General features: G+C 41.9%; 1 protein-coding gene across 1 annotated transcript in view; it reads right to left on the bottom strand.

Annotated features, from left to right (window-relative positions):
* The window catches only part of plxna3 (plexin A3), a 119,305-nt gene that overhangs the window by 13,600 nt on the left and 86,824 nt on the right, over positions 1 to 18,881 (bottom strand). The window contains exons 14-30 of the mRNA XM_023431165.2: positions 11,793 to 11,889; positions 10,616 to 10,806; positions 10,303 to 10,451; positions 10,103 to 10,223; positions 8,939 to 9,075; positions 8,665 to 8,835; positions 8,446 to 8,539; positions 8,181 to 8,300; positions 7,902 to 8,021; positions 7,595 to 7,738; positions 5,419 to 5,653; positions 4,364 to 4,506; positions 2,511 to 2,666; positions 1,868 to 1,968; positions 1,424 to 1,490; positions 938 to 1,084; positions 292 to 451 (exon numbers count right to left, since the gene is read on the bottom strand). Of these exons, the coding sequence (XP_023286933.2) occupies positions 292 to 451; positions 938 to 1,084; positions 1,424 to 1,490; positions 1,868 to 1,968; positions 2,511 to 2,666; positions 4,364 to 4,506; positions 5,419 to 5,653; positions 7,595 to 7,738; positions 7,902 to 8,021; positions 8,181 to 8,300; positions 8,446 to 8,539; positions 8,665 to 8,835; positions 8,939 to 9,075; positions 10,103 to 10,223; positions 10,303 to 10,451; positions 10,616 to 10,806; positions 11,793 to 11,889 (2,353 nt within the window). The remainder of the gene's footprint in view (positions 1 to 291; positions 452 to 937; positions 1,085 to 1,423; positions 1,491 to 1,867; positions 1,969 to 2,510; positions 2,667 to 4,363; positions 4,507 to 5,418; positions 5,654 to 7,594; positions 7,739 to 7,901; positions 8,022 to 8,180; positions 8,301 to 8,445; positions 8,540 to 8,664; positions 8,836 to 8,938; positions 9,076 to 10,102; positions 10,224 to 10,302; positions 10,452 to 10,615; positions 10,807 to 11,792; positions 11,890 to 18,881) is intronic.

The following is an 18,881-nucleotide window of genomic DNA, read 5'->3' as shown; positions in this document are numbered from 1 at the left end:
GGACAAAAATTATTTTCCACTTTCACAGAGTTAATTTTTTTTAACCAACATCAGTCCTGATCAGAACGATTTTCATTTTCAGGATTTTAACCCTTTAAATCCCCTTTAAAGTTATTTACATAATGTCACTGTTAGTTTTTATGAATCATCTTCCATTTAGTGAATGACAAGTGGAATTTCTTTTTGATTATCAGAGTGTGGGATATGCCAATGATTAGCATCAGTAATATAATTATATATTACATAATAGTGTTTAAGATTAAGTGATGTGTCTGTGATGTGACCAGTTACCGAGGTCCATGTCGTCGGCCTGCGGTCTCTGTGAGAACGGGATTCCTTTGTAGACGGCGTCCAGCAATTTGTCTTTGACCTGAGTCACCGTGTCACAGTTCAACACCTTCACCGGCACCTCTGTTCCCGCCTCGCCCTCCGGAGGAATACACATCAGAGTCTGAGAGAGAGGGAGGGGGAGAGAGTGGGAGGATAGAGTCATCTGTTTGAGCCAAACTTTATTATATGTGTGTTTGTGTGTGTGTGTTTTTGCCACATTGTCGCCACAGAGAGGAAGATATCGTTATCAACCGGCTGTTAAATTGGATATTTTTAACCACCACGCGCACGCACACACGCACACACACACAGAGCACATCCTACTTTCTGTTTTTTACTCTGCTGTAGCATCTTATGTAAGGCAGAAAATATATTATGATATAATGACTTAATAATATCATGATTTAATATCATCGTGTTCCTACACGTTGTCTGTCTGGGGGCCCCTGAAGGGCCCCTGGATCTTGATTGTGCTTCGCCATCAGAAATAACCTTTTAACTGTGGAGCCACACACTAAAATCTGAGATCTGTTTTCTGCCATCATTAAGAGCTGAAACTATCAGTGTACTATTAGTGTCACAGTGTGTGTGTGTGTGTGTGTGTTACCAGCTGCTTGTAGTCGATCTGCTGTCTGATGAGCTTGTCTTCGCTCAGAGAGTAGCGAGCTTCTCCTGTGATGGCGTCGATGGGTCCTTTCTCCATCTGCTGCTTGATGGCGCAGTAGAGCATAAAGAGGGGCTCACCGGCACACTCCTGACAGACAGACAGACAGACAGACAGACAGACAGACAGACAGACAGACAGACAGACAGACCTTCATTAACACACTTTAATCCTGAAAACTCATCAGCAGCAGGATTTCATCAATCCCCATCATTTCTATGAATAAATCAACTGCAGCTCTGATCTGATTGGTCACGGTCAGACTGGAGAGGCAGAGCTTAACGAGGTCCATTAGGGACAGGAAGAAGGAAGAAGGGAAGGGAGCAAGGAAAAGAGGAGGGAAGAGAACAAGGAGTGAGTAAGAGCAAGAGGAGAAGGAAAGGAGGGGAGGGAAGAGTTGAAGGAATGAGGACGGATGTGATAGGTCACCTTGAGGAATCGATGCAGCAGGAAGGTGAACCAGTTCGTCAGCATCTTCTCAGCCACAGACTCCGTCCTGAACACACAGAGGTCAAAGGTCAGCTCAGCTGTTTGAACCACAATCCAAGATATTTTATTCACAAAGGTCAATATGTTTCCATTGATACAACAGCAGCAGAGGAAGAAGTACAGAGATCTCAAGTAAAAGTACCGTCACTACAAGTTCAAGTGCTGCATTCAGAATCTTAGTGAAGTAAATGTATTGGCAACAAGATACACTGAAAGTACCAACAGATAAAGTTCTCATTATGCAGAAGGGCCCACATTAGAATAATGTAGATTATATTATTGGATTATAATGCCATAAAGCATCAGTTGCTGCAGCAGTTTGTCTGTTATTAACTGAGCTGCTGGTTTGAGTTGATGTTTACAGACTGGAGCTGGAGCACTGACCTCCTCAGCAGCAGTTTGGGATGGTTCCTGTTCTCCAGGTTCTTCTCGATCAGGTCGGCGAGCAGCTGTTTCAACACCACTGTAGCATATTCCATACGACCCTGAAGAGACACAGTCAGGACCTGTTTATCTGCTGGTAACCAGTTATCAACAGGTATCAACAGCTAGAAAACATAAATCAAACTATTATTCTGTCATATAACAGCTACAAAATATCTACTAACCAATTATTGACAAGTTTTAACAGAAAAACAACATCTGTTAAAAAGGTTATAAGTACATATATTGATATATCAGTGGCTACTAAACTTCTATTAACTAGTTATAAATGTATAATAACTCTTACAAAATGTCCATTAACCAGTTAAGAGATTTATGAATATAACACATTTACTAACATCTAATAAAGAGTTATTGACAATTTTTAACAGTTATAAAAACATCATTATTGACAGATATTAGCACAAATTAACAATTCGATGCCTCAGAGAAATGTATAATATTAACAGATACATCATCTACTAATCCAGCTAATACCGACTTTCAACAGCCACAGATCATCGAATAACATCTGTTTGTAATTAGATGAATGATTATCCAAGTATTAATGGGCCTTGCAGCCATGGCTAGCAGCCTCAGGTACCTGCAGAGCGGCCATCAGCAGCGAGGCAACGTTCCCTCTGTCCCTCATGGAGAACGACCTCTGAGCCTCCAGAGTGTGGATGAAGGTCAGAAGGAACATCTTGTTGTTCAGCAGCTGACTGAAGAGACGCAGAGCTTTCTCCACGTTAGCTGGAGACTGAAACACACACACACACACATATATTTTACTTATAGTACCGAAGACCTGATGGAACCTGACTGTGTACAAGGGAACCAGATTGAAGGAGATTCAGGTTCTGGTCCTGTGAACAATAATAAACCAGCAGCATCAAGAACTTTCTCCTATGGACGAGTTTTAACTGAGAAACTCACATATTTTTAACGAAGCCGGTTAGTGCAACATCAGTTTGCCTTAGACTCAGATTCATTCAATTAACACTGGAAACTAACAGATGAAAACACAATCATGAGAAATTTCCACTTAGAATTATTTTTCATGGTATATTTCTTAAATCATTCTAATATATGTAGATTCCACAAATCTATATTTTGATATACTGTATATACACATAGTTTATGTTCCTGAACATCTAATAATAAAATTTAAGCACTACTGAAAACATAATGTTTAAATAAATGAATAAAACGTGACACTTCACTGCTGCCAGTTTCATATTTATCAGCAGTTATAACAGACGATGATGTAGTTATAATGCAGTTATAAATTTTGTTGTTTGTGTTTGTTAACGGCTCTAACTCCTCCTGTGGAGGCTGCTGTAGAAACAGATAATGAACAAAGAAAATATAGTAAAACAGCTGGAATAATACAAAATATGTAAAACAAATAATGAAAATTAATAAACACTGTTTACAACTACATTACAGTCTGTTATAAACCATTTATTACATGTTATTATGGTGCTTATAAAAGCTAAATAGATGTGTTTTTATATTACATCTAATGGAAAATTATCAGAAAAATTGTTCAGAAATGAAATAACCTGTCAGAAATGTCTGTTTGAGGTTAAACCAGTAAAATCTTAACTGAATCAAATCTGAACACTCAGAGGTGATACACATATTTTTAGATTTAATTTACACTTTCAGGGGAGATTATTATCTCTGATGATATATGAAGAATTCTGCATAATTTAATTGTGTCATTTTGCTCAAATGTGAACAAATATTGGCTAAAAAGAATGGGGAGTTGTATCCATAGCTACACCCCCAAAAGTCGCTAAATTCAAATGTTAGAGGAGATAATCGATCACTCTGCCAAAGAAATGCCATTGGAGACTGAAATAATAACAAACATTTTTTCATGTTGCATTAGAAATATTATATTTATAAATGTCCCAATCACATTTAAACCATCTCACTGCAGATATTGTCATGTTGCCCAGCTCTCACTTTCATTCAGACTTCAATAAACCTAAACGAGGACAAGGATCAAACATTTTTTGGAAATAATAATAAAAAAAGATTCAGTGGATTAACAAGAGAAACCTCTGGAGCTCCCATCAGTCCACTGAGAACTGAGCTTCACACAAAGAAACTTTTTCTGCCATTTCTCATCAAATTCATGGAAATCCCTCCACCCAGGGACTAATCTACTTCCACACCTAGTCATTAGGATCTGAGAAAATCTAATTCATGGCTGTGGATGCTGAGAACAGAGGTTCAGTGGCTCAGAGCTTCCTGCTGGGTTCACTTAATTAAAGCTGCATGGAGGCAGGGACGCAGCAGACACTGTGGAGAGTTGTTCTGTTTCACACTGAAAGTTACTGATTTTTAGAGCAGCTCTGAATATTTCTGATGAGCGTCTGTAACGTTCCTGGTATTTGTTCAGCAGATGGATGTAATGAGGAGATGTTTGTGTTGTGTTGTACTTACGTCAAGCTCCTTGAGGACTGGGTGTTCCTCTATTCCTGGGAACATGACTCTCATGGTGTAAGTCCGATACTCTAGGAAGGGGATCTTCACTCCATCCATGTCGTTGGTCAGTTCCTGGATGTCTGTCTGCAGCTCTGCAAAGGCTGCAGGGAGGGGGAATCAAAAACACAGTTAGGAGGAGTTTGTTGTGTTAAACACCAGCAGTACTTTTTTGTGAGGTGAATATACTTAAGCAATACCACACAAGAGGGAGTAATGATGTACTGAATATCAGCACTTCTTTGATTTGGTTGTACAAATATTTAAACTATACCAAGCAAAAGATTCAGAGTTTCTTCTAATTAAATTACTTAAACAATTTAAATGAAAATGAAAAATTACAATTTCTTTTGTCAAGTTACTTTTAAACCAACAAATTGTTTCAGGAGTTCCTCAAGGTTCAGTTTTAGGCCCATGTTGTTTCTGCCAAATCATCTATTAGCACCATGTCTTGTATTTATCTTGTTACGCTGATGATTCACTGATTTATCTCCACAAAAACCCAACATTTGAACAACTCGGCCATCAAACAGGAACACCTCATGGAAAAAAGCAAAACAACTCAGAAATCCTTTTTTTTTTTAATGTCCACCAATGTGGAGATGACAGTTTGAACATGTTTGAAGCCAGGTGATGAGATTAATTAAGAGCTGGTCTGCTACCTCTATCTCTTATCTTTGCTTTATCGGTGACATTTCAATTGTATTTTAACCTGTAGTGCCTAGAACTGTAGAGCGTTTTCAAACGTTTATGTTTTTTGAATATTAATAATTTTCCTACTTACACAGCCATATTCATGGATGCTAAACTGAGCTTAGCTTAGCTTGGCTTAGATATTGGCACTTAAAAATCAGGCAAACTGAACAAACCAGAGGATCAAAACTGAACCAAAACCTTTAGATGTTTTTCTGCTTATTTTCAGTTGCAGCTCACTACTGCTTCCTAGTTGGTCTGATGCTGTAGCGCTCCAAGATGCATACTGTACAACCACAACATCCTCCTACTACAGAACATACCCTCCTTGCACTCTAGTGCCACCCGGCTTTCCAAGTTGTCCATCTGCAACTGGAGCCGTTTCAGAGTCCGGTCTGCATCACGAGTCTTCCTCTTGTAGGCGATCAGCACCGCGATGATCGCTATGAGCAGGACACCTCCACCTGCTCCGATACCGATGATGGCAGGAAGCGTCAGGGCGCTGTCAGAGTAGATATGGAGCATACCCGGGGAGTACTCCAGACCACCAACCAGGATCTAGAGGAGAGAGACAACAGTGTCACACTTTTTTTTTTTTACTTTTTTTTTTTTTTTTTACAGTAGCAACAGCACACTGAACATTCTTAACTGTCATCACCCTGAAAGAAGTAAGAAAAGGGCATATAATCAGATCTGAGAAACACTGAGCTGAGAAATAATACTAATTGTTCATTAGCATCAGCTTATTCTATAATATAATACTGTAACTCAAGTTTTTTTAATCAGTGTTGCATAAGATAATGCTGACAAAGACAGTGTTTTATCCATTTGAACAACAACTGAAATTTTTCTTCCACATCAAAGTGAATCTTGAAACATAAACAGGGTCCAACGAGGCTCAGATTGAAGAAAAACTCAGTGCAACCCACTCAAAATTGTAAGGTTGACAAAATCCTCTGAGACACATTTAAGAGACTGGAGCAGCCTCGATGAAAGTGGGGGTCAAATAAGTGGTCACGGAGGAGCAAGGACTGGACTAAGAATAAATTATCAGAATAAAAAAGCACTTATCACTTGTGAGGAATAACGAGTGGACATTTCAACATTTTACAGGGTCCACGAGTCAAAAACACCAGAAATATTGGTCTAAAATAATATATATAACATTGATACACCAAAGTATTTAAAGAGACGTGTCGATATACTTTTGGCCATATAGAAAATGTGTATTTTCCACATAATAGTACTGATATTTTCCCTCAAAATTAGTTTTATTTTGAAAATATTTTCAAGAAATTTCCAAATCTAGACACATACACACAATGAGGATACACACACACACATGAATCTACACACTAACAGAGACACACACACCTACATTCATATTATATTATTAATTGACTTTGTTGTATGAATGTTTTATTAAAGCGTTTCCTGTCTGCAGGTTCTGAGTATCGATTATAAAACAGTTCATATGAATAAAAGACAAGTTGATGAAACAGAGGAAGCTCTTACATCATTCTGTATCGATTAATAATCATTAGTGTTAATAATGTATCAATAGTTTGTCTTGTAGGAAAATCTGTTCATTGATACCGACTTTACTTTGAACACCAATGTGTGTGTGTGTGTGTGTGTGTGTGTGTGTGTGTGTGTGTGTGTGTGTCTCTCTCTGATGTGTGATATCAGACCAATTACCCATGACTCCCTGCGGCTGCACTTAATGACTTTCACCTTTATAAAGACCTCCTCCTCCTCCTCCCTCTTTTTCCCCTCCTCATTTTTCTTTCCTCTCCTCCTCCTTCTCTCAGTTTTTTCCTTCATTTCCTCCTCTCCTCTTTTCTTGCCCTCTCTCTCTTTTCTTCTACTCCTCCTCATTCCTTCTTCGTCCTATTAGCCTCTTGCCCCCCCAATTCTGTCTCTCACCTTCTTCCTCCTCTTCCTTTCCTCTCCTCCTCTCTCATTTCTTCTTCTTTCCTTCATTTTATTCCTCTCCTGTCGGAACTCCTTTCACCTCCTTGCTTTTTTTGCTTCTCTTTCCTCCTCTCCTTTCCTTTGTCCTCCTCCTTCTCTCCACTTTGTCCTTTTGTCCTTTTATTCTTTTTTTCTTTCTTACTTTTTTCACTAATTTCTCCTCTTTTTTCTCCTTTTTCTTCCTCCTTTCATTTCTTGCCCTCCTCTTCCTGTCTAGTCCTTTCTCCTCTGTTCTCCTTTCCTGTTCTTTTCTCCTTAATTTCCTTCTTTCTTCCTCTTCTTTTACCCTCCATCCTCTCCTCCCTTTCTTCTTCCTCTTTTTTTCCTGCTCTCCTTTTTGTCCTCCTCCCCCTTTTCTCATCCAAACATTAATTAATCAGCTGTAAAATGATCGACAGATTAATCATTGATGAAGAAAATCCCTCCTCTTCTGAGTGTGTTTCTTTCAGTGTTGCATGTTGCTTTGTGTGAACCAATCACGTTCAGGTAAAAAAGAAGAGGCGGGCTAAGGCTCCTGTCACTCACCATGACTCGCTGTTCTCCGGTGAGATCGGGCGAATCGCAGAGCAGCTGGTTCTCTGACACGGTCAACAGGCAGGGAGACTCTCCAATCAGCACCGTGTAGTTCAGACGGTTGTTACCGGGGGCAGGAGGGATCAGATTCTTACCCTGAACACACACAGAGACACACACACACACACACACACACACACACACACACACACACACACACACACACACACAAAATGTATAAATGCTGTGTCTCAGTCAGACTGAGTCTCTTCTTCTTCTTCTTCTTCTAAACTTCCTTTAGAACTTCCTTTTCTCTCACCTTCAGGATGATGGGCGACCCCGGTTTGACCTCCAGGATCCCAGAGTTCCCCAGGGGGTCAAAGGTTGGGTTGGGGTAGTGTGTGAAGGGGGTTGAGTTCAGGACCAGCAGAGAGGACACCTGGATGGGACCAGAATATTCACATAACCTGTGTCACAGTAAGCTGTCGGTCATGTGACTTCATGTAAATCCTCCAAACTGTAGCTGCTGATAGTTAAACTGTGTGTGTGTGTGTGTGTGTGTGTGTGTGTGTGTGTGTGTGTGTGTGGTGTGTGTTACCTGGTCAAAGATGAAGCCGAACTCATCGGGCCGCAGTGCCCCCTCTGGTGGGTTGGGTTTACTGTAAACCAGACCAGGAGCCAGACACGTCATGGTGCTGTCGTTGACCACGGTGCAGAACTGGAGGGAAGAGACAACGCTTCTTAAACTTGTCATAAAACATATTTAGTTCATGCAACGCAGAAAATATCTAAAGCAGCTGTTTTGGGGTTCAGGTGTGATCAGGTTCAGGTGTGTCTGTGGTTTCAGGTGTTCAGGTTCTTACATTATTAGTTTCCACTCCTCCGTACTTGGCTCTGACTTTTGGCTCCTGGATGGTCAGCAGGTTAGTTCCTGTCACTGTTATCACTGTACTGCCACTGTACACACACACACACACACACACACACACACACACACACACACACACACACACACACACAGGTTACAGATCAATACTGTGATTAATTAGTCCTGGGGAGGGTCTGGATGTGAGAGTATTTACTTGAGGATGGTCCAGTTTGGCTCGATGCTGGTGATAGTCGGGTCCTCGGTGTAGATGTATTTGGTCTCTGAGCTCGTCACCTCGGCCTTGTCAATCATCAGACGGATGGGGGCGGGGCCAGAGCCCGAGAGGGAGGCGGGAGTTATGCAGATTATTTCCCGATTGGTACGTCTGGGAGAAGGAAGGAGGTGGGGAAGGATACATTACACATCTTCATTCTTTAACATTACATTACATTAAATTGATTGATCAGAGTGAGTGGATCCAAACTGACTTGACGAACAGGCACTCCTCCTTGTCAATATAAACGGTGACGGTGCTGCCGGCGTCCAGATGTCGACCAGTCACTGTCAGTCTGGTTCCCCCGGAGACGGGACCCTTCTCTGGACGGACACGACTGAAACTGGGGCTCTGGAGGAGGAAGAGAAGGAAAAGGAGGAGGAAGAACAAAAGGAAATCTGTCATGTCTCTGACTGACTTCACAGATTTATAGTGACAGTGGAGGCAAAAAGGAAATTTGAAGGAAAAAACTGCAGTTCCTCTAATGGCCACTAGACTGGCTCGAAATGTGAGTCAATCCCCGTCTACAGCCTGGTAAAAAAAAGCAGTTTTGGTCACTACAGCTAATTTCCTCTTTCATTACTTTTTTCATGACCTGTTTACATTTTATTAAGGCTTTGAGTGACAGGTGGGTGAGCATATGCTTGCCACAAACCGAAATGCACCAAAGTCTCAGTTCCACACACACCCCACCTCTTCGCCTATTTTTGGATGACCTGGGAGTTAGGGGCGGAGTCAGGCACTGCCAAGATGGCAACGGTGAGCAGCTTCACTCTGATTTTCAAAACTGCTCTTCAGAAATCTGTCAGTGACATTACAGAGGCAACCTCCATCTTTATTTACAGTCTATGGTTTGAATGTGAAAGTGAGGTGTGTAATCTAACTGTGGACTAGCATCATCATCATTAAAACCAGCTTGTGTTTGGATCAAAAGTTTTTTATATTCTAATGTAAATTTCATCATGATTTCTACACTGACAGATTCTACAGGAAGTAAAAGAGGTAAAGAAGTGAAATCCTGTGCAACACAGACAGTAGACATCAAAATGAAGCGGCTGCAGTAATAACATTTTGTTTACTTCCTCCTACGACCCAGAGTCTAATCAGTCTGTAATAATCTGTCCTCTCATCTCTCCACTCTGCTGTCACACTGATACTCTCTCTGTCTTTGTCCTGCTCACATGTAAAAAAAAAAACAATTACAAACGCAGCTGGGTGGATACAGGGACACGACGTTACAGCCGCTGGGAGATCAGGTCTCACCCCCCCGATTACAGAGACATGATATTTAAGGAATCAGTTCACAGGAACGCTGACAGTAACCTGGTTACTGAGTCCAACTAAACAAAGCAGCTGATTCTGTTTCTCTGACACTCACCACGAAGGAGTAGGTCTGGGTGGAGAGGGTCCGATACTCTGCGCTGCAGACGCCGATGCAGAGCTCTACAGGACCGCCTGGAGAGTGAGGGAGCAGAGCCTCGGCCATGTCGCACACGATCCTGCACACACACAGGAGGAGTCAGAAACCTCTGACACACTCATTAACATGTACACACACACATGCTGACACACACTGACCTCTCAGCGCTGATGTACTGCAAGGGGACGGGGTTACAGCGGACCCCAGCCACCTGGACATGAGCGATCTCTTTCACCTGCAGACCCAGGTTCTCCCCCTCGATCGTGACCCGCGTACCCCCCTCCCGAGGTCCTGTCAGAGGGTCAATCTGTGTGGTAGGGGCAAATCAGCTGTCAGTTATTGATCTTTGATAACACACAGGACAGGGCAGACTGGTTTTATCTTCCTGCAGAGAGAAGTAGGATCAGACACACAGAAACCTTCACCCACTCTCTACTTTGACCCCTGCAGGTCCCAGGTGTGACTCCCTACCTTGGAGATGCGCGGGTGGCTGCAGCGCAGATTGTGTCGACCGTGGTGCATCCAGTTCTGCTCAGGGGAGGGGCAGTGCTGATGCAGGAGACACTTCCTGGTTTCTGTGCACCACCCACACTCGAAGGTGGCGGGAGCTTTGAGACACTGACCGCAGCTGGAGCGCTGAGCCTCGCACTTATACAGCAACGCTGACAAACACAATGACACACAATCAGCTTTATTGATCTATTGATTATAGATTCTGCTGGAAGCTGCCCTTGTACACATACAAAAAGGCAATGTATGACATATATGTAAGAGTGATGTTGCCATACATGTCACCTGTTATGGGATATATTATTATCACATACATATATACATATACATGGATATATGAAGAGTAAGAGTATAAGTTTATAACATATATGAAATACTCATAGTAAAATTTGTATATGTACACATATCAAAAATAACTATGATAAATTTCTATATGGTATAACATGTTGTGCCCATATATGTTAACAATATATAAAGTATTTCATTTCTATATGCAACAATATATGTATAAAAATTCTATACGCTTACATATGTTTTTCTTATTAATTCTAAACATGTCTATCTTCACATTATTGGAAAGTGGTCTTAGACTCTTGGAACCCACTAGACATACATGTCAATATATCAAGTTGTTCAAATTTCTAATAGGTTTTTTATTATAATTTTTACATATATGTTTTTATTTTATGTGTACATATACTTTATTTCATTTATTGAAAACTAATATGTATAGACATTTGCATATGGGTAGTTTCATAAGTGATATAAACAAAAATATTATCACTAAATACACAAAAATATTCACATTTTCAAAGTAAAGTATCCAAAGGTGTGTTTTTTTTAACAATTATTTCCATAATTTCATCTGTTTAATCTTAAATTAAATAACAAACCCAAACATATTCACATCATGATTAAATCAAAGAAAACGTGCTTCATGCATTAAGAGTCAGTTTATGTTTCTGTTGACATCCTCATTAAATCAGTGATGATGATTATTTTCCTGTGCAGCTGAATGAGCCTGAACCCTCGTCTTCCTCACAGACTCAGGAGGTTTGAACGTTTTCAGAGACGTGAAGTTTGTGTTGGCTGATGAGGATGATGATGATGTTGAGGAGGAGGAAGAGCAAATTTTTACCTTTCATAGACGCAGGCTTGTCGATGAAGAAATCTCCATCCCAGACAATGGAGAAATCCACGGGGAGGTCTCCGGTCTCGTCGCCCTCATACCAGTACTACAGAGACACAGAGACGGAGTATGTTAAAGAGTCTGACACTTTTTAATTGGGAAACAGAAAATTCAATTCTGTGTTAATTATCATCAGGCAGAAGGAAGAAATTTAATTAAAGAGGAAGAAACTGAGGAGACAAAGTAAACTGGCAGATGAAGGCAACTTATTTTAAAAACACTGCAAGAATAAATTAACATCAAGATCCACTGTCAATATGTTTAATAACAGCAGCAACACATGGTACAACTGTGTTGACAATGCATCAGAATTTTATGTTTATGTTTTTTCTGAAGACAGGGAGCTAATCCATCCCACTTTGATTTTATTTTATTTTATTTGTGACTCAGCAGATTGAATTGTGAAGCGTTTTCTTTTCTCAGTTATTAAAGAAATGTGTATGTGTTAGAAGTTTTGAGCTGGTGTTGGCTGTTGTGCATTGTGAGGGTTGTGTTGTGTATTTATTGTGAGTATGAATGATATGAATGTGATGTACCTGCTGTCACTGAAGTATTATCTAGAAATGTATGCGGACCCCAGGAAGAGGAGCCACTGTTACAATGGTGATCTAAGGTAGTGAAGCTAACAGGCTACATGCTAATAGAGTTCATACTGCAGAATCTGGCTGCAATTTTGTTTCCGACAGAAATTATTAGTTGCAGTTTAATTGTATGTAAAAATAATTTCTGAGAGGCTCTGAGCCTCTCTTCTGATTGGCTGGCTGTTTTCTGAGATTTCAGGTAAACACCAAATCCTGCAAGTTTGGATGGTGGGGGCAGGTGGGCGGGCTTAGGGTGTGGCTGGGGGCAGTGACTGCTTTGTTGTGACATCACAAAGTTACAGAAGTCCTGACGGCTTGTTTTAAGGATTAAGCACTTTGGTACTTTCACAGTATTAATATAGAACCTAGACTTGCTTTATAATTAAAGAACACATGACATCTACCTTGATACTAAATGGGACCGTTAAGCAAAAACAATGGAAAAACCAAATCCTCGTGCAGCAAACAGATGTAACAGTGCTATTACCACAGACTCTGCTCTGAGGACAGAAGGGATGGAAAAACCTCACACACACAGGGAATAGCAGTGTTGTCATGGCGGCTGCAGGTCTCCATGGTAACCAACAAAAAGCAGTCAGAGAAACAACATAATGGATTTAGAGCTGATAGGAACCTGATCTACCAGCAGGTCTCTGTGTGTCTCATCTTAGATAAACAGTGGGGTGTTAATGGAACAAAAAATATAACTGTGTGAGTGTGTTAGTGTGTGTGTGTGTGTGTAGTCTTTGCAAAATGAACAACACAACTCATCCTCCCCACTACTGACGAAAAGGCAGAGAGGCTGTGTCCTGAATATGTCAGCTCAACTCGAATGGCACCAGATAATCTGACACACACACACACACACATCCATGTGTGTGCGTGCACATTGAATCAGTGAAAGTAGAGAGGAGTTGTGTTTTCTGAAAGATTGAAAATCAATGAGTCTCACCGACTCTGGTCTCCTGCTCATTTCATTAACACACATACACACACACACACACACACACACACAGCTGCAATTAATAAAGCGTTGATATTAAAATGATCTTTTCTGCAGAGCCGCAAGAACGACCACATTATTCATAACTCTCTCTCTCTCTCTGTATGTGTGTGTCAGAGTGATGACCACACAGCTGAAATATGTGGACAACCAAGGAGAGAGATGTGTGTGTGTCTAATGCCCTGAATTTCCATTAAAAGCAGCCAGCTGAGCCCAAGAGAGCAGCATCATAACTTAGGCTACTGAACACAGCGCGCGCGAACACACACGCACACACACACACACACACACACCACACTGTTGAACAACCCGACAGCACAGATGAGGATCAGAGGTGATGCTGGTGAACGCAGCTCTTATCTGTAGCTCTTACAGTGGCAGAAGTCTCTTGAACGCAGCTCAGTGCAGTTCAAACCTGACGTCTGACGCTGTGACTGATCACACACTCACACCACACAACCGAACCACCAAAGTCTGATCCTCGTCCTCCAGAGTTACAGGGTTTAGTACCAGAGTCTCCACAGGCTGTTTCTAAGCTGAGTCACAGCAGAATGGATGTGTCCTCAGCTGCTCCCTGTGGTTCAGGTTTGGTCCTGGGTTAGGTTACGGTTAGGTTATGGTTACGCATCACAGGGATAATGGTTGAGTTCGGTTGAGTCAAACTGTTTGAGTTGCAACTTTGAGCAGCTAAGTGTTAAAAACTGTTCATGTCAGCAGAGATGTGGTGAATTTCTGACAGTGACAGGACTGTTTTCTGGCTGCTCACTGCAACTCTGATTGTGTAGACGTGTCCCTGGAATAATGATATCCGGTCCGTACCACTGCTTCGTATCACGGTGCATGCCCATTACGTCCAATAGGACTTGTATGCATAATTAAACACGAAGTTGTCCGGGAACAGTCAAAAACCTTTTGCTTCTTTACAATGAGCAACACCCGTGATTACTGCTTCGACCTTACATCACCCCCTCGTACTCGGAGGAATACCACACAAATCAAATACAAAGCTCCTACATTGATGGTTTACAGATACAAAACCAGTCAGTCCAATGAGAGTTGGAGTGGGCATGAGTACTGATACATAAACAGTTGTTTAAGAGTGTTTCTCCTGTCTCACTGTGGGAGGTGAGACGATGGAGATGAGACAATGTGTCCAGCTTCATAGTGACTGGATTTATAAAACAGAAGCAGGAGCACACTCTGATTTAAACACTGTGTCATTGTGCGCACACACAGTTCAGTTGTGACTCTACACGGAGTTTCATGTGTCAGTAGCTGTGAGCAGCAGAAAATCTGCCTCACTCTGTCTTCATCAAGTTTCCCTCCTTTGTGTTTGTGTGTGTGTGTGTGTGTGCGTGTGTGTGTGTGTGTGTGTGCATGCGTGCGTGCGTGTGTGTGTGTGTGTGTACGTGTGTGTAGCTGTGAGGTAACTGTGTGATCTATGTTGTGTGTTACTTGGTTTGTTATTCTGTGTAATTCACTGGGAAATATTTTTCCCACCGGGACAATAAACTCACGTCGATCTTAATCCCCGTTTCCCAGTTGTTTTTACTCGTCCATATTTCTTCTCCTCTCTGTCTGTTTATCTTTAAAGTCTCTCTCTCTCTCTCTCTCCTGCTGGGTCTTAATGTCACAGTGCTGGTGGACACTGTAGGAGAGTGTGTGTGGATCTGTCATCCCCATGGTAACCCCTGCCCGGTCGCTAGGCCTGTCGCTATGGAGTCAGAGGTGCCTGGCAACAGCAGCAGGAGAGAGTGTGTGTGTGTGTCTGTGTGTGTGTGTGTGTGTGTGTGCATGCACGCGCATGCGTTTGTGTGTGTGTGTGTGTGTGTGTGTATTTTCTTCTTTTCTGTGAGTTTCAGTCAGAGCTGACGTGTGATCAGCTGCAGTTCCTGTCATGTCCACCGGGTTCTGGTGTGATGAAACTGAAGTCAACATATAAACCACCCAAGTCACAACACTGGTCACATCTGCAGATAGGTGTTTCCTGTGTACAAGCAAAGGAAGATTTGTGTGCAGCAGCACATTTCAACAGCTCCACTCTGAAATTTAGCAACTCATTCAGAGGAGAACTTCTACGCAACACACATCCTTGCATTGCGCACCTGGTTTATTAACACCACACATTCTCCAGTGAGGAGCAGCAGCTAGCAGCAGTGATAATGCTAAACAAGGTTACACACAAAGTAGCTGCACAGGTGGTGAGAAATGAGTGTGTGTGTCCAACAACATTAACTGACGGCAGCAGGTAAAACACATAGAGGCCTCATCACACAGTCACCGGTGTTTGCTGCTGCTCAGGTTCAGACTCACTGCTCTTCCCTCAGCATGAACCAGACACAGTGTGTGACACATAAACTACATTAATATAAAACTGAGACTGTAATGTGAACAGGCAGAGCTCCTTTCACAGCAAACTGTGTCAATGCAGGATTTAATCAGTGTTATTGATCAGGCACAAGCAACACGAAAAGAGACTCTGTGTCTGTTTATTTGATTCCTCTGTAAAATTATGAGCAGAACAACGAGACACATTTTCCAGTATCAGCATCAGTCTGCTCCTCCATCAGCTGTCAGTCAAACTGAAACTAAACTCAGTCAAACCATGAACACACAGTGACAGTGTAATTAAAAAAAAACAAACTTCCACAGCTTCATGAAATCCAGAGCTGATTCAGACAACAGACAGGTCCTTCCTCTAGATAACCAACATCCACTCATTAATTAAAACTTCTCATGTTGATCCTCTCAGTCAATGAGGCTCATTCTCAAGCATCAACCTCTCAGGCTGAGAAATGAAGCCAACAATGAAGCACCAAAAACTGCAGTGCCTCTAATGACCACTGGAGTCTGGCTTCAAATGTGAGTCAATCCCCATAGACTCCCATGTTAAAATGTCCAACTTTACAGCAGAAATAAACATGTTTACAGCCTGGTACAAAAAAAAACAGTTTTGTCACTTTAGCTAATTTCCTCCTTGATGACAACTGTGCAGGAGGTGAATTTTTATATAACTGACCTGTTTAGATTTAATTAAGGCTTAAAGTTATGGAGAATTGTGGGCGTGGCCGCTTCGAGTGACAGGTGGGTGAGCGTATGCTTGCGGCAAAGTGGTATGCACCGAGTTCTCGGCTCCACACACGCCCCCACCTCTTTGTTGCGATCTGCAGCCTGTTGTAGTCTGAGGTTAAATCTGGATCGTGAGGAGGCGGAGCCCTGGTCTAATGAGGATGAGGGGTTGGTTATGGGTGGGGTGGTTTCCTCAGACCACACAGTGGACAATAGACAGAGGGACTATTTCTTTGGCAGAAAGTAGTTCCAAAAGAAGTAATTCAGCGGATTGTACAGAGTAACAATCTTTTAAAATTTTGTGTCACAAACTAAAGACCCTCCATTGTGTTAGTGACATTTCAGAGATGTGTGTCTCGGACTGAATCAAACTATTTAAGCAACCAGAAACAATAATGAGAAACATTTTAATTTTATTAATTGATTTGTGTGAAACGACCCTTTAAATTAACTTGTAGGAAACAAGTTCACCTCTGTGACTGTAAATACAAACATGGAGGTCTCCATCCAAACTAATTTATGGTTCATGAAACAGAACTTCCTGTTCATGTGTAAAATCAGACATATCACTGCATTGAAGCAGCCTCAGTATCTACAGTAACTACATACAATAAACAGCGTTTTCATTATTAGTCCAACAATCTTATGCCTTATTTCCTTAAATGACGCCTGCAGTAATGACGCTGCTGCTGTGTGACCACAGCCCCTCCCTCAGTGTGGAGACTCAGTGAACACCACACACATTTAATAAAGTCACATGTGTTTGGTCAGAGTGGGACAGAGTCTGAGAGAGGAAGTTTCAGGGTGGGAAGTTTAACACTGATACTGAAGGAGATACTAGACTCATCATAGTAACAACATCAACACTCCCTCTTTAAACCAAGAAAACATCTGATGTAGATTCATGGTAACTCACTGTTACTGAGGCTGAACCCGTTTTCCTTTCACCTCTGTTTTAGCGTTTGGATCATGAACACATCACATGACACCACTGTCATTTATACACAAACTCATTGGAAATATGGAGGAAGATGAATCTACATCTGTAAAATGAAAGATAAGCTTCAATTCTGCACATTTTAAATGAGTACAGAAAACAGGAAAGAAGGCAGACGAGAAAGATATGAAGGGAGAGGAAGAGGAAGAGAGACAGGAGGAAGAAGAAGAGGAGAGAAAATTGATGAAGGAAGGATGAGAAAGGAAAGGAGAAAGAAAAGAGTAAAAAACACCTTTAGAATGAGTGGAAGGAAAGATGGAGAGATAGATGAGGAGGTAAATGAAAAGAGGAGGACGAGAGAGAAAACGTGGTCATTTACCACCCTCTGTCTGTTCACATCCAGCTTTCATCTTTCAGCTCTTTGCTTCCACACATCATCACTTCATCACACCATCATCCATCAGGCTGAGGCTACCACGCAGAGGAACAACGTGTGACATCCACACCAGCGTAAGACAACTGTAACACAACTGAAAACTACATACTGTGTGCCCCTGCTTCCGGTCGTTATGCTTAACTAAGCTAAGCTAAGCTAAGCTAACCAACTCCTCCTAACTGGAGGAGGACCAATGCTTGGCCTCAGTCTATCACCGGTGTTACAGCGGATCAGATGTCATCACGCTCCAACAAACAAAACAAAAACGATTCCATAAGTGGACTTAAAGGATTTGATAAAACCCTATCAGACTTGACCGTGATCCTGCCTCACACCTCCTGACTGTCACTGAATCCTCTACATTCCATTAAAATCATTAAAACCATTAAAACCACAGTAAACTGTAAAACCTGCCCCTGTCTGTGGAGACAAACTGCCACTGTGCTTTTATTTTGAAAACTCAATGGAGAAGAATGTGTGTGCAGAATGTTAAGACAGCAGGAACACTGTGTCGGCGTGTGTGTGTGTGTGTGTGTGTGTGTGTGTGTGTGTGTGTGTGTGTGTGTGTGTGTGTGTGTGTGTGTTGCTTGCTGCTCACTGCATTTAGTAGCGGTATGTCTGTGTGTCTGTGTGTATGTGTGTGTGTGTGCGTGTGTGAGGTGTCTTTGGGGCGGGCTCACCGACAGGAAGACAGATGAAGGACAGGAAATGAGTGCAAGCAGAGAGACAACAGTTGGCGTGTGTGTGTGTGTGTGTGTGTGTTCTGAAGCAGGATGGTGGATGGCGATTCTCAGTAAAGGACAATAATCAATCAGTCTGCTGAGAGTGTGTGTATGTGTGTGTGTTTCTGATAATTGAATCCCAGTCAGACACATCAATACCGACTGTCCACCTGAAATCTGACCTCTGACCTCTGAAGGTCAACGGGTCCTCTTTCTCTTCCTCACGCTCACTCACACACACACACACACACACACACACACACACACACACACACACACACACACACACA

The sequence above is a fragment of the Seriola lalandi genome, unplaced genomic scaffold, assembly GCF_002814215.2.
Source record: "Seriola lalandi dorsalis isolate HSWRI2012SDOR001 ecotype SW California unplaced genomic scaffold, Sedor1 jcf7180002054917, whole genome shotgun sequence".
NCBI lineage: Eukaryota > Metazoa > Chordata > Actinopteri > Carangiformes > Carangidae > Seriola > Seriola lalandi.
The sequence above is the reverse complement of the archived record's forward strand: the minus strand, read 5'-3'. Positions and strand labels throughout refer to the sequence as shown.